The following is a 20,776-nucleotide window of genomic DNA, read 5'->3' on the forward strand; positions in this document are numbered from 1 at the left end:
GCTTACCGAATGCGGACGGTTCAGCATTGCCAGCACAATACTCCTCTCAGGATCCTCGCCTGTTTTGCACATCACGAGACCGTCCCTTCCATTCTCAGCTTCTTGGAACTCTCTCGTCCATCCCGAAGCTCTCCACTCTCCATCTTCACTCTGAACCTTGAGGAGCTCGAGATCGACACCGTCCCTCAACTCATCCACCACCAAGTCGATCCCAACCCCTTGACCTCTTCTGACCACAGAGACCAGATCGTCAATGCTTTCCTCAACTTCTTCCGCAAGAACAAGGTATTCTACTCTACTCTTCTTACTTGTAACCCAAGCAAAAAAAAAACATAGATAAAGTTCAAATATTTTGGTCACGGGTCTCTAGGAAAACGTGTCATTGGATTGCTATACGGCAATTGGACCGAGAAAGACGATGCATGAGGATGTATGCGCCTTGGCGTTTGACAAGGACGCGGACCTTGTGATCTTGGCCTTGGACCTCGAGGCTGACACCTCGGTTCCAGGCCTGTGCAGCAACGTCATCCAGAACTCCCTTTGCTCTGTGGCGATCCTAGTAGACAGGGGCAACCTTCCCCATCTGAGACTCGCTGCCATGAGACATGTGAGGGTCAATGTCTGTGCTATATTCCTCGGCGGAGCTGATGACCGGGAGACCCTCGCTCTCGCCACTCGGATGGCCAGTCACCGGAGCGTGGGTCTTCGCGTGTTGAGGTTCGTAGAACAAGATAACCACATCCCACTCGACGATTTCATACAGAGACAGCTCGACGTCAAAGCCATCGATAGGTTCCGAGAACAAGCCGACGACAAAGAGAACGTCATATTCAGCGAGGTATGTAATGAACATCATCATCATCTATGATATATATATATATATATGTGCGCGAAAGTGAGAAGATGAAGCGTGTGGTAGGTAATGGTGGAGGACGTGACTGGGCTCGTGGACACGTTGAGGAAGGAAGGAGATGAGTACGATCTGATAATGGTGGGGATCAGACATGAAGGGGGGTTTCCGCTGTTGAAGGGATTGTCGATGTGGAGTGAGATGGGTGAGTTGGGAGAGGTTGCCGACTTGTTGGTCTCCAAGGATCTCTCGCTGACGGCCTCCGTTCTGGCGGTGCAGCAACAGCACATGGTTGTCGAGGGGATGCTCGATCACTTCTCTGCCCGGCATCGTCTCTGATCATCTCCATTTCTGCTCTAGTTTTGTTTACAACCTTTTTTGTTTATTTATTATTATTACAAAACATGCGCACTAGGACACATATCAAAACATCGTTGTCTGGTTTAGTCTTCATGATCCCATAACTCATCCACGCTCCGGAAGGGACCGCCGTCCTTGCTCACGAATAGCTCCTCCCCTCCCACTACTCGTTTCTGCACTCAATTCCGTCAAAAAATGGAAAACGAAGGAAAAAAAAAACAGAGAGAAAGGGAGACCTGGTCGGGGATGCAGCTGAGGGCTTGGAAGTCGAGATCAGGGATAATCCAGTCGAAGACTCTGATGTTCTCTTTGATCCTGTCGGCATTTGATGATTTCGGAACCACACTCGTCCCTCTCTGCAGAGCCCACTTCACCAGCACCTGCCCCGGTGTCTTGTTCATCTTCTTCGCTATTCTATCCACTGTCTGGTCGTGTGTTAGATCTCTCTCCCCCCCCCCTCTTGTGATCCCAACGGTGAGTACGCCTGCACCCACCAACTTATATCGTCTTTTCATATCATCTAAGAGCCCCTCCCAAATTTAATATCAACGCCCACATAAAACAAATTTGGGACGACTAACAAGATCCTTGTACAAAGCACTCACGGTAACATGGATCCCATTCTTTTGGGAGAACTCCAACACCTTGTCGTTTCTCCACCCAGGATGCATTTCCATCTGAAGGCCAACAAGATCTCAATGATCTAAACCGACATCGTTAACCCACCTGGCAAACGGAAGGGGCCAACTCGGCGTCTTTTCATATCATCTAAGAGCCCCTCCCAAATTTAATATCAACGCCCACATAAAACAAATTTGGGACGACTAACAAGATCCTTGTACAAAGCACTCACGGTAACATGGATCCCATTCTTTTGGGAGAACTCCAACACCTTGTCGTTTCTCCACCCAGGATGCATTTCCATCTGAAGGCCAACAAGATCTCAATGATCTAAACCGACATCGTTAACCCACCTGGCAAACGGAAGGGGCCAACTCGGCGAAACTGAGAAGCTTGTTGAGCTTTTTAATGGTGAAGTTGCATAGTCCGATGTCCCTAACTAGGTTGTTCTTTACAAGCTTCTCCATTTCTCTCCACACCCCCTCCATATCGAACTCAAGTATGTCCTCCACCCCAGGCGGCCTGCTTGCTCCAGTGAACCTGGCAATCACCATCACCACCACAGCTCGACACAAATATTGGGCACAGATCAAGAATCGCTAAAACCAGCACCTTAGGGAGTAATATCCTGCTAAAAAACGGGAGATACCAGATAGAGATCCAGGTACTCCAACTGGAGCTCCTGGAGGGTATTCTCCAGTGCGGGACGAACCCTTTCAGGAGATAACTCGGTACACCCTTACACAACACAGATGCAGATGCGGGATTTTGTGGCCGCTCATCAGCCGAAACGACTCCGTTTTATGTCCTTCCGGCGTAAACATTTCTTTCGCGCTCTCCTCTTCCTGCGAATCGAGATTCCTTATAAACTCTATCCGACAGACACGTGGCAGGTCCCGAGTCTCTGGAAACCGATGCACACGTGGCGACCGTGGCGGTGGAGTCGTGTGAGAGTGCTGTGTCTCGCCGACACGTCTCCCTTCACTCAATTTCTTCATTTCTCACAGTTTTCTTGTGTCTAGGAACAGAGGGAGTCGAATGAATTACGTAGACAATAATACATCTTTAGCAGAGCTTATACATGAAACAGGACAGCAGTATCATATACATGTGTATATGTATATATCAAAGAATCCAATGTAAAAGATGATAATTTTAGGCTTTTTAGCATCTCTTAAAAAGTGGTGATGTTAGTTTGACCAGACAGAACTTAATGGTCAGAGAGTCAAGGATTGTCTTTGGTTCTTTTACAAGTCTTTTTCTCTTCCCTTTTCACTTTTTGCTAATAAGAATATAAAAGGGGAAATTTGCAACTTTGCATCTGGGAACCACTAGGATCCGTTTTTGTTTTAAAAAACCATATACAATGATGTTAGGCCCAAAAGAAAACCTACATTGAATTATATTTATTTGTTTAAAGTGGAGGAATACTTCATAATTGTTTCGAGTGGCTGAATGAATCAGATTTAGGGGAATGCAAGCGGCAGTGAATCACCATATTTAGAGATTTCTTTTTCTTCGGCCCGAAGGCAGAGCTTCTCGTCTCCCTCCCCATCATCATCTACGCGGCGTACGTCTCTCTCCCTCTCTCCTAAGTTTGTAGTCGAGTTAGAGTTAGCCCCAAAGGAAAACCTATGTTTGTTGTCGAGTTTTCATGGCGGATTCTCTGGTTTGTTTTTTTTTTGTTCCGTCGTTTTATCGTTTTCTTTATACATCGGTGGTTGTGTCTTGCTTCGTCGTATATTTTCCTTCGGACATTGTTTGTTCTCTCCCGTTTTTGACTAGAATGCTGCTGTGTTAGGGTTAGCGCTGGGTCTTTCCCCGCCGATTTTCCGCTTTTCATGGCGGAATTTTTTTAAATGATATATGTATCGTTTCCCCTGTCTCTTGCTCTCTCGAAGAGAATTTCTTGATGGTATGTTTGTTCATTTGGTTTTGTTCTGAGATAATGCGGTGAAGTTTTTCGCTGCGCAAGGTTGAGAATTCCGCTTTCGTTTTTCTTTTGGATTGCAGTGTCGCGAGTGCAGTGCTCTCGCGTTGTACTGTTTGTTCGTTTGAACTTTGCGTTTACTTCGTTTCGCCACCGGTTTGATCATTTTACTCCAATCTCTTAATCTCTAGTCGGAAATCGTTTTATGATCTTATAACTTTGGATGAAACATGTTTGGTTCCATTTACCCAAAAGATAAGCACGTTTTGTCTCCTCGAGCTGTCGGTAAAACGTACCACACACCTCGTGTTTGAAGATTTTCCCTGTTCTTAGTCTAGAAAGGCACATTCTCACCGTTTCTAGGGTTGATAATTGCTGAGCTCAATGGAAAGGCTACCTGTACGAAAACCTGGCATCGCATCTGTTCTGATTTCATGCCTTCCTATATGTTAGCATATACGACCTCAAACTGTAGAGGACTGAATTTCTAGGTGCACTGTCGATCGTCGGCGGTCTAACCCTTTTCTTCCAATGCAATGCAGGATGAGGCAGGGCAAGGGAAACCAGACATTTGGCAGCTTATCATGCAGAAACCTTCTGAAAAGTCAGCTCGGTGGTGTAATATTTGGTTGCAAACATACCACCATTAAAGAGTGTCTATCAAAACAGATTTTTGGTGAGTCTTCAAGATTATGCCGGGACGCTTCTTTCTTTCTTCTGTTTAATCTCCTCCATTTCTGCTGCTGTTGGACAAAATTGTTTATTCCTCTGTCGTTCGTCGTCAGTTGTCATGTTACGATGATGCAATTTGGTTTGGAACTATGTTTTACTGGTGTCGGTACCTTTGGTTGGAGTCTGGTTTGCAAGCAATAGTGTATAGCATTATAACTATAATGACAATAATTGGTAACTTCCTGGGTGTCTTATTAGCACTCTAGGCCCATTGTTTCTTTGTTTTTTATGTACTTATGATTCAAGAGATTTGCCTGATAATTCTGACAGGCTTACCCTATAACCACTTCTCATATGTAAGGAAGATTGATATCGGTTTGCCGTTATTTCTTTTCAACTATTCTGACCGGAAACTTCATGGGATTTTTGAGGCTGCTGGTTCTGGCCAGTTGAATATTGACCCCTACGGTTGGACCTCTAATGGTTCTGAAAGGACATCATACCCAGCACAGGTACTTCAAAGAAATTTTTCATCTTTTATGAATATGTTTGGTAGATTTTACTCATTCAAGACGCATGAAACTTGTCACTGCAAGATAACACCCATGACATATATATGCTGTTTTGTGTTGTTCAAGGTTCAAATCCGTGTTCAGTTACAATGCGAACCCCTTACAGAGGAAATATTCAAACCAGCAATTGCGGATAACTACTTCAATCCTCACCATTTCTGGTTTGAGCTAGATCACGTTCAGACAAATAAGTTGATCTGTTTGCTAGCTTCTTTTGCGGTAGCACCTAGACCTTCCCTTCATACAACGAAGTCAAGGCCCATTTTTCGTGTAAATTCCTCGAGTGAAACGAAAGAGGATAGTAGTGTGGTTAAGGTTGCTGCTTTGGGGCCTGAGGTCTCCATGCATGTTGAACCTTCTATGAATGAACTAGAAGATAGCTTGGGAGAGGTGGCCGATTCTGGTGGGAAACCTGACTCCTTATTTACTGCTTCAATTCTCGATATAGACAACTCTATCTCTGGAAATCATTCAGATGCACAGAACTCTGAAGAAAATGATAGGGATTCTGAGAAATTGAAGGATCTGACCCTCGGACATGAGCATGGATACGTGGCTCAAATGGAAGCAGTTGAACATTCCAACCTTGTAGCTTATGCGAACCTGGACAGAGATACTCTACAAGAGCAAACATGCTCTGAGGAAAAAGCTGAAGACAGGTCTTCTGTCCCATCTCACTCTTGGTCTGTCATTGATCAGGTACTTGAGGATCAAAATCTGGTTATGCTAGGAATCTGATTGTAAGCACTCTCAAAATCTTCCTTTCCAGAGAATATGCATACAGCATACGTGGATTCACATCATGGTCATCTCTTTTGTGCAGTTGATGCATGAGATGAATGAACTCAGGGCACTTGGAGCAGAACAAAGTACGAAGATATGTCACTTGGAAGAGAAGTTGGTAAGAGCTTAATTTACTGCTGATCATCATAGCCTCCTCCCCTGCGAGATTCTACTTATGTTTGCATATGTTGGATATGGCAAACATTGCTCCGTTGAAGGAAAAATGATGTTGGAATTCTTGCATAGTTGACGAAGAACATGGGCATTAACTTATACGTTAATGCCCATGTTCGAAGATTATACGTTATGTTCATGTAAATGTTTCATCAATTTATTCTACCAGTTTACACTATTTTCTCTCATTTCTAGTCTTCTGTGTACGACTTGATGCCATTTATCATTTCGAACCTGAGCTCAGACTTCGGCTGTGTATACCTTCAGGAAAGATCATACAACATTTCCTTTCTATTTTGACATTTTAGGATGAAGCGGAAAAGAAGATTCAAAGACTGCAAATGTGCTGCAACATGCTGGAATCCACGCCGGGTTCTCTAAACGGTAAAACTAGTGATACGGTGTCTGTGATCAGCTCGCTGGGCGACCCTATGGAGTCAATGCTTCTTTTGGGTGGATATGATGGTGAATCCTGGTTGTCATCAGTGCATTCATATTTTCCATCCAGGAATGTAGTGAAGGCTCATAACTCAATGAGATCCATCCGTTCATATGCTGCAGTCGCAAAATTAGATGGTATAATTTACATGATAGGGGGTGGAGACAGTCACAAGTGGTATGACACAGGTAATTCTTCCCTTTTCTTTTTCTATCCTGATAAAAAGAATGTATTGTTTTATACGGAACCATATGTACAGCATGTATAAAAATCTTTGGCAGCCAAAGGATCACAAAAATATGCTGGTTATCCCATCGACCAACTAGAAGATTACACAGTTCTCCTGGGAAGGGGGAAGGAACTAAATAAAATTATCTAAAACCAAGTGACCAGATGATTTCAGTGAGTTTAATGGACAAGATTGTAAGGGAAGATGTAGTGGAGTCAAATCTGACTTAGATTTCCTCTCTGCACTGCTCATGATACATTCTGCTGCTCGTTGTGATTTCTCCTTTCGCTTTTTATTTGTTCTATTGAAGCGGAATCATATGACATGTCTAGCGATCAGTGGAGTACGTACCTTCCCTTAAATGAGAAAAAAGGCTGTTTAGGTGGAGCTGCTTTGAATGGAAAAATATTTGCTATTGGGGGCGGGAATGGGGTAGATTCTTTCGCAGATGTTGAGATGCTTGATCCAGACATCGGGAGGTGGATCAGAACAAAATCGATGCAACAGAAGGTAAATGATTTGCCGGATCAAAGTATGTTAGATTGACGTAGATAATCTGCATCAGAAGAACAAGAGCGGAGTCTGCCTGATGGCAGCTATGGGCGATATGACCTTTGAAGTAGTTCTTTTGATTGTTTGAAGTTTAAGGGAATTTGACCAAATACCCTTGAAACTCAGTTCCTTCAGTTTTTAAGGGCTATTTACCGGTCAAATAAGGCTGAAATGTTTTGGGTATGGGTTTTACCACAAAAAAATATTTTTAACTATGCTTATGCTTTCGCTAAGCTACTAGCCGTGCTGAGAGAATATCTTGAGTTTTTCATTTTTCTTTGGGCCATTTTCTCACGACTGGATCATTTTTTTTTTGTGTTTTCAGAGATTTGCTGTTGCAACTGCTGAACATAGCCATGCAATTTATGCTGTTGGTGGATTTGATGGTAACGAGTACCTAAAGTAAGAATATAAAGCAACTTCCTTCCTTCTCTTCGTCGCTCGAATCATTTTATGTAATAAATCTTGGTGCTAAATGCTTTGCTAGCGAGACCAAATTGGTGAGAATTTTTTCTTACTCTTCTAGTACAGCTGAAAGGTTTGACCCTAGAGAGCACTCATGGACAAGAATAGCAACTATGAAGTCAAGAAGAGGCTGCCACTCTCTTGTTCTTTTGAATGAAAAATTGTGAGTTTCTTTTCCTCCTTGCTTCTTTTTGTGTATTTATTCCCTTGCCAAACCTTCGCACACAACCGGAGGAGATAACTATGAAATGATATAGTCTATACAATAATCAAACACAATTAGAATTGTTCTCATTTGTGTATTTGTGTTAGACCAACCGCCAGGGCAATTAGTAAATTCTGTTGCCGCTACTAATTGTCATCTACTGGAAATTTTAAGGATAGCATTTATGACTTATGGGACATGAATTTCTGTGTAGCCTCGCTGAGGACTTAACACTGATTTTGGAATCATTTATAGTTTGGCTATGGAGGTTCCGTCCCTAAAAAATTTCTATCTTCTTGAAATTACGTGTTGGTTGGTTTCCGGATCAATGGCAAGGGATTCATGTGATACACTAAGATTACTACCAAATCTCGAGGAACATTCCACAGATTTATGAGTTGTCAACCAATTTCGTACTTGTCCAATATGGGATGGTAAAATTTGTTCACATTTATTGCAGATATGCGATTGGCGGCTTCAACGGTGAGACAATGGTTTCAAGTGTGGAGATATATGATCCACGAAAGGGGGCATGGATGGCTGGAGATCCAATGAACCACATGAGGGGATATTCAGCTGCCGCAGTGGTGAAAGACTCGATATACGTCATTGGAGGACTCAAGGACAAAGAAGATGACATCTTAGACAGTGTACGTTCATTCTTCTTAACTCAGAAAACCAACATAAACATCCAAAACACCATTCTATCGTCAATCCTAAGGGATTTGTTTTGGGATTCAGATGAACAGAAGCTCTCAGTAATGGAATGTCTTTGACAGGTGGAGTGCTTCAAGGAGGGGGAAGGATGGAAACACGTTGTCCAAACATCAATTGGGAGGCGGTGCTTTCTGGCCGCAATTGCTGCCAAGTGAAGACCCCTTAACTGGTAGAGCTCTTTTTCTCCTCTGTTTTTTTTTTTTTTTTTTTTTGCAGAAGGAATTAACATCCTGATGGTACTACCAATGAGTAGCAGGGGAAGCAGTCGTCAGTTCATGATGGGGTTACAAGCTTTTTTTATTGTAATAGCTCCCGGCTTGTCAATGGATGTCGAGACACTTTTTCAGGAGTCAAACCCAGTTAGCCGGAAATTTTGGCTTGTGCTTTGGTTTTCTTAAGGCGAGATTGCTTGAATTGTATACTTCTGTCTCTGCCCAAGAACAGCGCCAGACTTTTGTAAAAAAAAAAAAAACTTCAGTTGAAGTATTGGCAACGGGCGTCGAGTTTGGAGAGATGCGGCCGAAACATGAGTCGGGGGCTCTAACACCGACGATATCACGGAGTCGTCGGAGGTGTTGAGTGACCCAACAGAGGCTAGGGTCTGGTGAGAGGGTGATTCGGTGGATTTCACGCCATCGACGATTCAGACTAGCTTACACTGAAAAAAACAAACTCAACGAATTCCTGGAAGGAGCATCGCTCTTTTGACTTTCCAACCACCGTGGGATCCATGTTTAACATATGGCCTCTGGCACCGGTCTCAATAAATGTGGGCTCTGATGATAGGCCCGGCTAATTGGTGGTTAATTGCCCATAGTTATATAGGATATGCTGTTGGGTATTTTATTTGTTGGGCCAAACAATATGGGCTCTGAACCTAAGAGTAACCATAAGGGGCAAAAAGGGCCTTCGAAGATATATCATATTATGAGTGATGGAGCAGGGGAGGGAGAGGGAGAATCTGGAAGTGAAAGAAGAGGAGGAAAAGAGAAAATGCCGTGCCTTAACATCGCAACCAACGCCAGCCTCGACGGCGTTGATACTTCTTCCATTCTCTCCGAAGCTACCTCCACCGTCGCCAAGATCATCGGCAAGCCTGAGAACGTATAATCCTCTCCCCAACTTCAACTTGTAATCCTTTTCTTCTATGTTCGTTTCTTTTTTGTTTTCTGTTTTGCATTTTCTCTGATTACGCGGTGTACGTGCTTTTGCTGTTTGTTTCGATGAATCGTTTTCTCCCCCTAGGTAGTGATTCAGGGGATCTCAGGTAGCTTTATTCGCTGAAATTGTGAACCCTAAGTAGTTTTAGATGCTGATTTGGAGTTCAAGCGTTCCCTTACTTGATTTGTCGATATTGTTCTCTGGATTTCATAAAGACGAGCGAGAAATGTTAACGGGTCACAGAAAAACATTTTAGATCTTATCTGTATCTGATGCGTCGGAGCCTCCAACGTTCAGGTCATTCTTGACCTGGTATTGTTCATGTGAAAAAGGTCTGTCTTGAAATTCGCTTGGTTGTTTTGTGTGTGTGTGTGTGTGTGTGTTTAGGTTTTTGAAGTCGTTGGATGGTGTTATCATAGAATATTCATCATTTTATATGCGTGTTGCTCTTAATTTTTTGCAGTATGTGATGATTGTGCTGAAGGGATCAGTGCCTATGGCTTTTGGTGGAACAGAGCAGCCTGCAGCTTATGGCGAGCTGGTGTCTATCGGTGGCCTTAACCCAGATGTGAACAAGAAGCTAAGCGCCGCAATTTCTGCCATTCTGGAGACCAAGTTGTCAGTGCCCAAATCTCGATTCTTCCTCAAGTTCTACGACACTAAGGTAAAAGCCACCTCTCTGCCAAGAATATGCACAATGTCTGCACGCATAGAAACAACCCTTTTGTGTAAGTTCATCATGAGCAATCTCTTAGGACGTTCGTACCAAACCAGACAGCCTTGTCACATCAGATGAGACCCCCCTGCCATTGTTGTTCAGGTTTTGGTTTGTGCCTCTCATCCCATCTAGGTGGTGTAGGGGTTTTCCTACCTCAGCTTTCCTGATCAACCGAATGGGGTTTTCCTTACTTGTGCAGGGTTCCTTCTTCGGCTGGAACGGATCGACCTTCTAGCTCAAGCCTTGTCACATTAGATGTAAAATGTGCATGATATTGCGTTGTAGCCTCCCTGTTGTATGACGTGGTGCTATTTCCCAAAGACAATTCGCTGTGCTGATTTCCATTCTTATTATTGGTCAACTTCTCCTTGAGAATTATTTCGAATATTATTTCCTATTTCAATTCTCCCAGCCCTTTGTTTTGGAACCAAAGGCGAAGGGTACAAATATTACTCTCCACCGTCCCCCCCACGCTTTCGGGCGCGATATCCCCTCTCTTTCTCCTCTTCACGCTATACTCTCTCTCCTTCCATATATCTCCCGATCCTTTCTTCATCCAGAGAGAGAGAGAGAGAGAGAGAGCGCATGGCGTCGAAGGCTCATCCGGTGCTTCCGATCTATACGGGCGCCACCGCATCGACTCGTCCTCCCGCCGTCTCCACCACGGAATCCCAACCTCAGTCGACTCTCGCCGTCGTTAGCCGCGTCGCTGAGTCAATCCGTAGTGGCCTCTCCCGCCGGCGCCCGTGGACTGAGCTCGTCGACCGATCCGCCTTCGCCAGGCCGGAGTCTCTATCCGATGCGGCGAATCGGTTCCGGAAGAACTATTCCTATTTCAGGGTGAATTACGCCTGCGTCGTCGCTTTGACTGTTGCTTTCTCTCTCTTCAACCATCCTTTCTCTCTCTTCGTCCTCCTCTTCATCGTCGCTTCCTGGATGTTCCTCTATCTCTTTCGCCCCTCCGATCAGCCTCTCGTCCTGTTCGGCCGAACATTCTCCGAGCGAGAGACTCTCGGTGGGCTTATCCTCACGAGCATCTTCCTGATCTTCCTCACCAGCGTCGGATCCGTGCTGATATCAGCTGTGATGGTGGGAGTAGCAGCGGTCTGCGTCCATGGCGCATTTAGGGTTACGGATGATCTCTTCCTGGAAGAACAAGATCCCGCAGCCATGGGGTTCCTCTCCCTCCTTGGCGCCGGCGCAACCCCCGCTTATCCGGCGCGTTCCGTCATATAAAACAGCTACGATCTCTGGTACTTGCTCTCATAAATTCGCTTCGGATTTTTTATTTTGAAAATTTTTGTAAACAAACAGGGATCATTAGATGAAAAGGGAAACAATGATTGCTTATATTCATATGATCAGAAGAGTCGTATCAATTGTCCTTGTAAATCTCCGTTCTCGTTTGATTTTTTTATTTTTATTTTTTTGGCAAATGCTTGTGATCCTTTGTGTGTTGTGGAAGAGAAGAGGTTATTGCAATGTAGAGTGCCCGTGAAGGAAGGAATTAGATGGCACTGCCATCAGATTCATCGCTGTATGTATTTTTCCATCTGCTATAAAACTTTTGATACGCTCGAAATTTAGAATGATTGTATTTGTGAGCCCTCACATATACATATACACACACACATATATATATATATATATATATATATATATATATATTATAGAATCAGAAAGAAAACAATGCCGACAGCCGAATGAGAAGTAACATTCGTGCTGTTTAGTGTTTTTAGCGTGGGTAGAAAACGTCACGCATGCCGCGATTGGCGAATCTATAGAAAGATTTTGGGCTTCCAATGCAAGGTTTTTGGGTTTTAAAATTTGGAAAACTATATTAATGAAATAGCTATCTAAGAATCAAACTCACTCCAAAGCCTTGATCTTGATTCTTGCACTCCGTTGCAGAGTAATTTTACTACTTTTGGTCATCCCTCTGAGCGTCGCTTTCGTTTCTCGCCATGGACAATCTTCCTCTCGATAGAATCGCCATATCAGGTCCCACATTGGCCCCTCTGCTCCAATCTCTCCGACGACTCGCCGGCGGAACCGTTCTCGTCGAGTTCCTCCTCCGCCATTTCGTCCTCTCAACTTGTCGCCACCGCCACCAGCTTTCTATGCTCAGACATGAGCGTCTCCTCTCCTTCTATGATCCGCTTGGCCGAGTCGACCGCCGCCGGATCACCTGCTCGGCTGGTTTTCATCGCGCCGGAAAACCGCTAATCGACCCTCGATGCGAGAATTCGGCGTCGCATCATCTCTCTCATCTCAATTTTCCCTCCCGATCGAGGATTCCCAAAACCCTAAGACCACGAACTTGGCCTCGTGCGTGTTTTTCCTTTTCACCACGCCATCGGCGCACCAATTCATCCACACGCACGAGTACCGGACGTACCAATTGCGCTCCTCTAACCAGCGATTGGAGTCGAAATCGGTCAATATAGTCAAACATCGGACCAGGGTTCCGTGGACATTACGGTACGTTTGGCCCAAATTCGGCATTTCCGCTTTTGAACCGCGAACTGAGGAGCTTGCCCATGAGCGAGGACCAAGACGAGGGGACCTTGAGCGCGAAGGAGCACGCGGCTAAGGATCAGAAGGAAATCAATGCATTAGCAGAAGGGTTTCAGGTGGGAAATCTACGTCGTCTGATGGGAGCCGAAGCTGCGAACTACACCGTCGGATTGGAAGAATTGTACGAAAGGATGCTCATCAAGATGGAGAGCGTAGCTTGACATGTTGAGAAGAGATCGGCCAGGGTATTTGAACAGGTACAAAATCGTTTAAAGCTAAGAATTCACGTGGGTTTGTCCGGTATACGATGTCGCAGGTTGTTTGCTTCTCTTTTGGTGCTGTCTGTGAATGGACCGAGGAAATTGTTTATATAACATGTTATCTTTTTCTTGCAGGAAAATCAAAATAGGAAGTTGAGATACAGGGTCGCCAGAATGGAGCAATGAATTTCCTTTGGTTTGATTTTTTTTGTGGTGTCAGGTGATTTTTATTGTCATCTAGCATTTAGTTGAATGAAATAGACATGTGCGGAGGGTTTGTATGGGTGCTGAGCGATAGGGAAGTAAGACTTGAGCAGAATTATGGAGTGGGGAATGTTAACCAGGGAGGAGAGGTGTTAGACTTGGTCAAGTAGATATGGCATGGTTTGGTTTGGTTTAAGAAGAAGGAAGGTTATTGTCCATGGAACACTTTGAGATTCAAATGGGTTAACATTACTAGACTATCGATACAGAGTTCTGTCCTGTTTAGTTATCCAATAGACCAAACTGAAGCTGACATCTTATCCCAGGAGTAGGGGTTGGTTGGAACGATTCATTGCATCTATTCTTCTACTATAAGATGTTGGTTCGTGGTATGATAGAAGAAGATAGTTGGTTCTCACTAACGTTTTCTGCTGCATTAGCATATAGAAATCCTGAAGACCAAGAATGATCCAAGTGCAGAAAGGAAGATGGTGAATAATAAGCGATGGCTTTGAATGACGGATGGGAGCCCGGCCACCTCTTTTCAGTTTTCAGGTATATATATGAATTGCCCCCGAATCTTGATGTTTCATGTTGAGGTCTTGAGTGCTGGCTAATGCTTGGATTTCCGCATTGTGGCAGTGCCTACACCACAGTCGGTTGTTTCTGTGTGGAAGATAAAAGAAGAGCTGTCTGAATTTTTTATGTATTGGTCTCTGTTGGATGATGCGAGCGCCGAGACGTGAGACACTAATCTCGATGTTAGACAAGTAATGTATGCCTTGCTCCACAAGCTCATTCTCGAATGAATTCCAATTACTCGTAATAGCTCGCCACGTCATCAATCGAAAGGGTTTCTTTCGTATTCGGCCCACAGGCCTTTATGAGGCTCTCATAAGTCCAAGTCTTCGTGGGCCCATCGCCCCTCTCTGTCCTCTCTCTGACTTTCCCGCCTTCTTCTATTCCATATTTTCTCTGATTTGGGAGATGGAACATTCCAGTTTCCGGTTTCTCGCGTGGTTAGCTTAAGAGTCTACATACATGCGTAATCGCGGAGCACCACCGAGGTTTTAGTTACGTCACGGAACCCTATAGACTCTGGAATAAATGTCCACTTGGCAGATTGTCTCCGGCGCCGGCATCGATGGTTTCCGGTGGGAAGTCGGTGGCCGTATCATCCTGTCTGACTCCGATTCTTCCCTCTCTGCTGCTCCTCTTCCTTCCATGTCTGATCTATTGCTCCAAGGTCACCCCTCCCGCTCTCCCCCCTTCTTCTGTGATGTTGGTACCCAAGCTAATTATCATTGTAATGCAGGATGCTCGGAGCTTCTAGATCCTGAAGAAGCGGTGTCTGGGGAATTGCCCATGTTCAGGACCGGGTCGGGGAAGTCTGTTGCCCTAAAAGAGTCTTCCATTGCTAGAGCCATGTCATTTCTTGCCGACGATAAGTTTGCTAATTCAGGTGCGTCATTGGCTATGGATATTTTTCAGAACCAGAATCGGGTTTTGTTAACCGAATGTGTGTAGAAATTCTCGAGTGGTTCATTACTTTCTTGGATATAATTTGGATAAAATTATGGTCTGCGTCTCTTTGCAATTTCCAGTTGTCATGCAATGACCATACACTTTGATAATAGTGTCTATCATTTAAATGAGTTCCATATTGTTCGCATCTCTCTACATCAGTTCTTATTTGAACGATGGCTACTTGCACCTGAAACAATAGGTTCATTTCTTGTTAGCACCGCCTTCAGATGGCTCTGTTTAGTGTTTCCTGTTTTTTTTAATGCGCTTTAGAGCCATTGCACCGTACAGGGTACTCCAAGCTCCACGAGAAGCTTTGCCTTTATTCAGAACAGCCTCTGGGAAATCCGTCCCACTGAAAGAATCTTCTATCACCAAAGCTTTGTCTGTTCTTGGAGATGATAATATGGCTCTTTCTGGTTTGTTATCCCTTTCCTTTTATCATATCTTTTGCGCTATAATTTTAGCAATAAATATACTTTGTATCATTCCATTCAACATTTAAGTAATTTCGTGTAAATCATTAAACATGTCAGTTTGTTAGACTTTGCATTTGGTAGAGATACCATCCTGGGCATAAATATTAAAAGTTCAGCTGAAATCAGCTGGTAGGCTATAACAACTTGACATACCATTTCCATTAGCCTTTTGTTAAAAGGGACTGGCATTAGAGCTGGAAATTGCCCAATAGCTGGTATGTTAACCAAGCTTCAACATTTGTGCAGATACGGTTCTTGCTGGAGAGAGCAGATTAGGTTTCACAAACTCGTTTTTTCAGACGGGTTCTGGGAAGAAGGTAGGTGTATCTTGTGCTGGTTTTGCAAGAGCCAAGGTATTGCTAGGACTAGAAGAAGACAATATGAATGGCTTTAACCATGTGAAGGACTTGTCTTCTTCACGCAAGCAGCATCGGTTGGTTGGGTTGGAAACTCGAAAACAGTCTGATGCCGCATCAGTTCTGAGTCATTCAGGTACTCTTAAGCTATATGAGGGTGATTTGTCAAGGAAGCAACCTGAAGTTTTAAATACAAGTTCAATGGTGCCTCCAATAAAATTTCGTACTGCTGGAGGCAAATCATTGTCAGTTTCAAGTGAGGCACTGAAACGTGCAAGGAACCTTCTAGGGGATCCTGAGTTGGGAAATTTCTTAGAAGATGTAGCGGTTGATGACAAATTCTTTACACCACAAAATGATCAGAGATCAGATGATATTACAATAAACAATGGAAGTGGCAGCTCTGGGTATTTTAATCATCAAGGAAAGTCAAGCAACAAACACACATCTATATCTCCTCCACAGTCATCTTCCAAGCAATTAAGATCTTTAGTTAATCCAGGAAACCTAACCACAGGGAGTAATTTAATCAAGAAGTTTGATGCTGCTGCCAGTGAGAAAGATTGTGCGCTGAATGTTACTGGGCCTGCCATGCAGGAGCTATTGCGCAACAAGCTTTCAGTGTCAGATTTTTCAGTAAAGAATTCCAAGGAAATCATTTTCAGCTCAAGAATTAAACAATTTGGAAGACCAGCTGACCGGGCACTTGCTGATATAACAAATTCCAGTAGCACAGCTTATGCAGACAATAAACAAGCCAGTAAAGGGCAGTCCGGTGCACAAAGCGTCCCCGTTGAGCGGGGATCTGGGGAAGGGTCCCACCACAATAAACAAGCCAGTAACGAAAAGAAAAGATTGGGCCGTACAGCTTCCGTTTCTCCTTTTAAAAGGCCACGGAGCTCCATATTTCATACTCCTTTGAGGAAAAACGTTCAGCATGCTCCAAGTGGTAAAATCTTTTTTCTTTTTTAATAAAAAATGGTTAAATCTTCTGGAATTTGGATGTGAATTTATTTGGCTAGTCCTTCATGATTCTTTGCGCTATCCTTCTTTTGACAGGTTTATCTGTTGTATCTTCGGATAATCCATGTTCCAAAAGAGTTATATCTACTCGATACCCACATAGGATTCAAAGAGTATCTATGAAGGAATATTTTGGAATGCATCCCTCAACTGAGGCCAAGGTTTCGTGTTTTGTGTAGTGCGCTTGTTTCTGAATTATACAATTTTTGTAATGTCCCTTCTCACTCAACTTCCTGTGTGATTTCAGTTAGATCATTTGCCCGACCAGGTCAGAAGAATCACATCAAGTAATGCAGATAACTATGTTTTCTGTGATACTTGTGGCCCAAACATGATTGGGGTTGAATCTTTTCTCCAAATGTTGGCTGAATCTGGTGCTTCCTTGCAACATGCTTCTAGAGAGTAACTTCTATCTCTGGAACTGTCGCATTGCCTACTTTCATTCCTTCACACGAGAAAAAGTCTGTCATCATATCTTGCTAGTAGTTTTCATTGCTTTTGATAAGCAAGTAACAATTATTAAGCACTTCATGGGTGGTCTTTGGCTGGGTCGATCTCATTCTCTGCCTCAAATTAAAATTTTTAATATTTATCCATCCAGTATCCAAAAATCGATGTCTTGCATCCAGATCTATTTTTTCAACTGTATGGTAATTGAGATGTGCTGTCCTTTATATCCATTGATTTTCAGTGTTTGTGTCCTAGGTGGGTCACCAATCACTACAGGTGGGTTGTTTGGAAACTTGCATGTTATGAGAAATACTACCCAGCCAAATGCGCTGGAAAAGTTTTGACAATCCCCAATGTCTTTGAGGAGCTAAAATACAGGTATCTTGAGCACACATAACAAATCAGTGTGTTTTTGCTTATACAAAGTCTATAACATTTTGAATCTACTTACATAGATACGAAAGAGAAATAAATCATGGTCAATGCTCTGCAATTAAGAGAATTCTGGCTGGGGATGCACCAGCTTCTTCGATGATGGTGCTCTGCATATCAGCTATTCATCCGAAGAGCAATGATGGATCTTGGGAGACAAATAGTTCTGATAATAGCAACAATGTGAAAGTAGAACTAACTGATGGATGGTAAGGAGTTGTTCACTGGCTCTCGATACCATGTATATTAGTTTCATGTCATCTTGAAATTTTTTGGCCCACAGGTATGCAATGGATGCGGCTCTTGATGTCTGGCTGACGAAGCAGCTGCATGCTGGAAAATTATTTGTAGGGCAGAAGCTCCGGGTAAGTGTTTTATTTCTGCAATGTCCAAATTTAATGCTTTGGCAAAATCAATTTGGTTGGAGCGCTCTCATCTGCAGTCAGCTTATGTTTGATTTCTCACATGAAGATCTGGGGGGCAGGACTCTGTGGCTGGGTTGGACCAACATCGCCTCTAGAGGTTTCTAAGGCCTTGGATTCTGGTTAAGTTTCTGAAGCGTTTCTGTGTGGGGCTCTTTATGACGTTGTTTAATTGTGTTTTCAGACAGTTAATAAAAATATGATTTATTTGCTCTTGAACACTAATGGAACACACAGAGCTCACTGGGGAGACCGACTTGGATTCTGTGAGCATTTTCTGTGCTTTGCATTTTTCTACTTCCTAGGAGTCATCTTACTTGCCCATAATCACTATTTTCTCAATGATTTTTCTAGGTAAAGGAGTTGGTAGCCCTCTGTCCTTCAGCTGTATAAAGAGCAATGGAGGTCTAGTTCCTAGAACATTAGCGGGAATAACACGAATATACCCTATGCTGTACAAGGAAAGGTCAATAAAAATTTAATATTGATTGATGATGCAATTTGGTCGCATGTATAATTAGTTCTTGCATGCACTCATCTTTGCTTGGTACATTCAGGTTAAGTACGGGGAAGTCCATAGTTCGATCAGAGAGAACTGAGAGTAAAATGGTTCAGCTGCACAACCAGAGGCAAGTCTACATCTGCCGAGTTTCTCTCAGAGCTACAGACAGCATTTTGAGTAACATATAATGAATATCTAACACAAAGCTGGAATTCTTTTTGTGTAAAACAACCTTAGATATCTTATTAGCTGGTTTATGAGACTAGCATAAACAATAAATGACCTCTGCCCTTGGGGAGATGTGGCCGAAAGAAAATGTTATGTGGATGGCTTTTCTACTACTTTAGTCAACCGGCTTTGTTTCTCAAGCCTATTTGTTGGCTGATGAATGTCGAACATGATGGCCCTCATGCCTTTCTCATTATTTTTTTTTTCTTTTTGACATTTGCCTTAGGCGTTCAGCTCTTGTTGAAGGTCTTATATCTGAGTTCCAGAGGGGGATCTGTGGTTTCCACAGCCAGAATGAAAGTGACAGCGAAGAAGGAGCCAAGAACTTCAGGCTTCTGGAGAATGCCGCTGAACCTGAGGTCCTTATGGCGGAAATGAGTCCAGAACAATTAACTTCTTTCACTGTATATAAAGCAAAGTTGGAGGTAGAGATTTTATTTTCTTCTCTGAGAGACTGTTTAGCATATAAGTCATTGATTGCATCAAACCTGAACCTTAGGCAGCTAGGCAAAAGGAGCTGAACAAATCAATAGAAAAAGCTCTGGTGGATGCTGGCTTAGGTGTAAGGGATGTCACTCCATTCATGAGAGTCAGGGTGGTAGGACTAACTAGCAGGAATTGTTCGGGAAAGCACAAGCCAAAAGAAGGCATAGTAACCATCTGGAATCCCACGGAGAAACAGGTATGTACGAATTTCCTATATCTATGCATTCCATGCTTTTACAGTTGCATGGATGGTTGAGTGTCTGTCGTTTCTATTTGTCTTTTGACAGTTTGTAAACATTATATAGTTCCGCATTGACCAAATATGGGATTTTTATATAGCTTATAAGTTTATGGACCCCCTCCCCTCATTCTGATCATGGACTTGTGGGAGTTGGTAGTTGACCTGGTATATGCTCGGGTCCACATTGTGGGAGGGAGGACCTACGTAGCCCAGCGTTGAAAACTTGATGATGTTATGATCCTATATCTGTCAAAATGTTTATGATGATTTATTGCGATATTCTTCATATCATGCATTATGTAAACACTCATCTTTTTCACGACTTAAACAGAAAACTGAGCTGACAGAGGGGCACATATATAGTATCAAGGGACTAACACCAATGAACTCAGATTCAGAAACACTTTACTTGCAAGCCAGAGGGCCTAGCACAAGATGGCAGCCTCTGTCACCAGAAGCTTCTCGAACATTTCAGTAAGTTGTTCAGATGCTTTCTCGTCAGATACACCTGAATCTGGCTGATATGTGTTTCATTCTGTTTTCTCTGCTTTTAAGGCCTTTTTTAAATCCCCGTGAGTCTGCCTGTTTGTCAAATCTGGGTAAAATTCCTCTTTCCAGGTGAATATATCCCTCATTGCAATGCTTTCTCGCATCTTTTGCCTACATACGTTGCGAAACGGTGATTAACATATTTCTATGTGTTTAGTGAATTTGATATCGTTGCCTACATTGTATACGTTGGAGAAGCTGTTAAGGTTCAGAATCTGAAACTCAACTTTCCAGCACCAATCGAGCCTTTATTCCTCACCGAAAACCTGAATACAACTTTGGATGATCTTGTTTTATGAGAGGATCCCAACTCTCATTCCCCAAACAAACCCTAACCCTTTCTCCAATTTCTGCGTAAATCCTTTTCCCCCAATCTAATCTGTATTTATAACTACTCATAGCCAAGACTACTAACTAACTAATAGTAACAACCCAAACAACTCATACTAACTATAGTCCAGATTCAATGAATCTACCTAACCCATACATCTATCAATACCGCCCGCCTCAGTTTCAGCTTGTCCTCAAGCTGATGATCTGGAATTCGTTCGTTCAAATCTTCGTCGACTGCTAACTTTCCGAGCGTAGTATAATGGCTGTCCAAAATCTGCTTAAGCTCCACTAACCATTCCAAGTCTGCCAAAAGTTGTTTTTG

At 43.2% G+C, this 20,776-nt stretch overlaps 6 protein-coding genes and 1 pseudogene across 12 annotated transcripts in view; 6 read left to right on the forward strand and 1 right to left on the reverse strand.

The window, feature by feature from the left end:
- LOC104816177 (cation/H(+) antiporter 26) overlaps positions 1 to 1,301 on the forward strand; it is a 3,743-nt gene extending 2,442 nt beyond the window's left edge. The window contains exons 6-8 of one of the 2 annotated variants that reach the window (XM_010544874.1): positions 26 to 285; positions 371 to 838; positions 920 to 1,301. In XM_010544874.1, the coding sequence (XP_010543176.1) occupies positions 26 to 285; positions 371 to 838; positions 920 to 1,189 (998 nt within the window). In that variant the 3' untranslated portion in view covers positions 1,190 to 1,301. Of the gene's footprint in view, positions 1 to 15; positions 286 to 370; positions 839 to 919 lie in introns of both variants that reach the window. The other variant, XM_010544873.2, reaches the window with a different exon arrangement.
- On the reverse strand, positions 1,273 to 2,829 carry LOC104816649 (aldose reductase). The gene is given in 7 exon segments (XM_010545579.2): positions 1,273 to 1,383; positions 1,447 to 1,656; positions 1,659 to 1,694; positions 2,064 to 2,135; positions 2,185 to 2,371; positions 2,464 to 2,569; positions 2,754 to 2,829. Coding segments are annotated over 7 exon segments (777 nt in total). The 3' UTR covers positions 1,273 to 1,293.
- Positions 2,462 to 9,086, forward strand: LOC104816176 (influenza virus NS1A-binding protein homolog). Of its 4 annotated transcripts, none has more exons than XM_010544872.2 (12): positions 2,462 to 3,401; positions 4,304 to 4,437; positions 4,764 to 4,945; positions 5,072 to 5,704; positions 5,829 to 5,906; positions 6,271 to 6,589; positions 6,941 to 7,140; positions 7,508 to 7,584; positions 7,709 to 7,810; positions 8,313 to 8,502; positions 8,632 to 8,738; positions 8,823 to 9,086. In XM_010544872.2, exons 2-11 carry the CDS (start codon positions 4,305 to 4,307, stop codon positions 8,722 to 8,724), a joined length of 2,007 nt encoding a protein of 668 aa, XP_010543174.1. In that variant the 5' UTR covers positions 2,462 to 3,401; position 4,304; the 3' UTR covers positions 8,725 to 8,738; positions 8,823 to 9,086. The 4 variants fall into 4 exon arrangements, with proteins under 4 accessions (XP_010543174.1, XP_019058391.1, XP_010543172.1 ...); XM_019202846.1 differs by lacking the exon at positions 2,462 to 3,401 and adding an exon at positions 3,538 to 3,746; XM_010544870.2 differs by lacking the exon at positions 2,462 to 3,401 and adding an exon at positions 4,181 to 4,209.
- A 419-nt stretch (positions 9,087 to 9,505) lies between these two features.
- On the forward strand, positions 9,506 to 10,826 carry LOC104816181 (macrophage migration inhibitory factor homolog). The gene is made up of 3 exons (XM_010544880.1): positions 9,506 to 9,673; positions 10,194 to 10,394; positions 10,648 to 10,826. The coding sequence occupies exons 1-3, from the start codon at positions 9,563 to 9,565 to the stop codon at positions 10,681 to 10,683; spliced, it is 348 nt and encodes a 115-aa protein (XP_010543182.1). The 5' UTR covers positions 9,506 to 9,562; the 3' UTR covers positions 10,684 to 10,826.
- A 110-nt stretch (positions 10,827 to 10,936) lies between these two features.
- Positions 10,937 to 14,255, forward strand: LOC104816180 (PRA1 family protein B5). Of its 3 annotated transcripts, XR_772242.2 has the most exons (5): positions 10,937 to 11,701; positions 11,919 to 11,985; positions 12,360 to 13,222; positions 13,361 to 13,984; positions 14,072 to 14,255. XR_772242.2 is itself a non-coding variant. In XM_010544877.1 (2 exons), the coding sequence occupies exon 1, from the start codon at positions 11,034 to 11,036 to the stop codon at positions 11,682 to 11,684; it is 651 nt and encodes a 216-aa protein (XP_010543179.1). In that variant the 5' UTR covers positions 10,937 to 11,033; the 3' UTR covers positions 11,685 to 11,701; positions 11,919 to 12,040. The 3 variants fall into 3 exon arrangements, 1 of the variants encoding a protein (XP_010543179.1); XR_002024354.1 differs by lacking the exon at positions 11,919 to 11,985; XM_010544877.1 differs by lacking the exons at positions 12,360 to 13,222; positions 13,361 to 13,984; positions 14,072 to 14,255 and having other exon boundaries at positions 11,919 to 12,040.
- On the forward strand, positions 11,960 to 14,255 carry LOC109116791 (annotated as a pseudogene).
- Positions 14,256 to 14,351: 96 nt separating this feature from the next.
- The window catches only part of LOC104816179 (protein BREAST CANCER SUSCEPTIBILITY 2 homolog B), a 10,592-nt gene continuing 4,167 nt past the window's right edge, over positions 14,352 to 20,776 (forward strand). Inside the window, exons 1-18 of the mRNA XM_019202847.1 lie at positions 14,352 to 14,675; positions 14,745 to 14,895; positions 15,227 to 15,372; positions 15,679 to 16,737; positions 16,848 to 16,972; positions 17,059 to 17,213; positions 17,517 to 17,639; positions 17,717 to 17,902; positions 17,977 to 18,058; positions 18,165 to 18,215; positions 18,300 to 18,381; positions 18,470 to 18,581; positions 18,673 to 18,744; positions 19,072 to 19,270; positions 19,345 to 19,527; positions 19,904 to 20,046; positions 20,128 to 20,190; positions 20,279 to 20,327. Coding sequence (XP_019058392.1) covers positions 14,537 to 14,675; positions 14,745 to 14,895; positions 15,227 to 15,372; positions 15,679 to 16,737; positions 16,848 to 16,972; positions 17,059 to 17,213; positions 17,517 to 17,639; positions 17,717 to 17,902; positions 17,977 to 18,058; positions 18,165 to 18,215; positions 18,300 to 18,381; positions 18,470 to 18,581; positions 18,673 to 18,744; positions 19,072 to 19,270; positions 19,345 to 19,527; positions 19,904 to 20,046; positions 20,128 to 20,190; positions 20,279 to 20,327 — 3,120 coding nt within the window. The 5' untranslated portion in view covers positions 14,352 to 14,536. The remainder of the gene's footprint in view (positions 14,676 to 14,744; positions 14,896 to 15,226; positions 15,373 to 15,678; positions 16,738 to 16,847; positions 16,973 to 17,058; positions 17,214 to 17,516; positions 17,640 to 17,716; positions 17,903 to 17,976; positions 18,059 to 18,164; positions 18,216 to 18,299; positions 18,382 to 18,469; positions 18,582 to 18,672; positions 18,745 to 19,071; positions 19,271 to 19,344; positions 19,528 to 19,903; positions 20,047 to 20,127; positions 20,191 to 20,278; positions 20,328 to 20,776) is intronic.

Source organism: Tarenaya hassleriana, unplaced genomic scaffold, assembly GCF_000463585.1.
Source record: "Tarenaya hassleriana unplaced genomic scaffold, ASM46358v1 Cleome25, whole genome shotgun sequence".
NCBI lineage: Eukaryota > Viridiplantae > Streptophyta > Magnoliopsida > Brassicales > Cleomaceae > Tarenaya > Tarenaya hassleriana.

What these genes read in the sequence shown, in the direction of transcription:
- LOC104816176 (XM_010544870.2), top strand. An exon ending in TCTATCAAAACAGATTTTTG is followed by an intron (nt 4,438 to 4,763) that starts GTGAGTCTTCAA and finishes TAATTCTGACAG; the next exon opens with GCTTACCCTATAACCACTTC. An exon ending in GGACATCATACCCAGCACAG is followed by an intron (nt 4,946 to 5,071) that starts GTACTTCAAAGA and finishes GTGTTGTTCAAG; the next exon opens with GTTCAAATCCGTGTTCAGTT.
- LOC104816181 (XM_010544880.1), top strand. Translation starts at nt 9,563, where the DNA reads ATGCCGTGCCTTAACATCGCAACCAACGCCAGCCTCGACGGCGTTGAT. An exon ending in TCATCGGCAAGCCTGAGAAC is followed by an intron (nt 9,674 to 10,193) that starts GTATAATCCTCT and finishes AATTTTTTGCAG; the next exon opens with TATGTGATGATTGTGCTGAA. An exon ending in TCAAGTTCTACGACACTAAG is followed by an intron (nt 10,395 to 10,647) that starts GTAAAAGCCACC and finishes TTACTTGTGCAG; the next exon opens with GGTTCCTTCTTCGGCTGGAA.
- LOC104816180 (XM_010544877.1), top strand. Translation starts at nt 11,034, where the DNA reads ATGGCGTCGAAGGCTCATCCGGTGCTTCCGATCTATACGGGCGCCACC.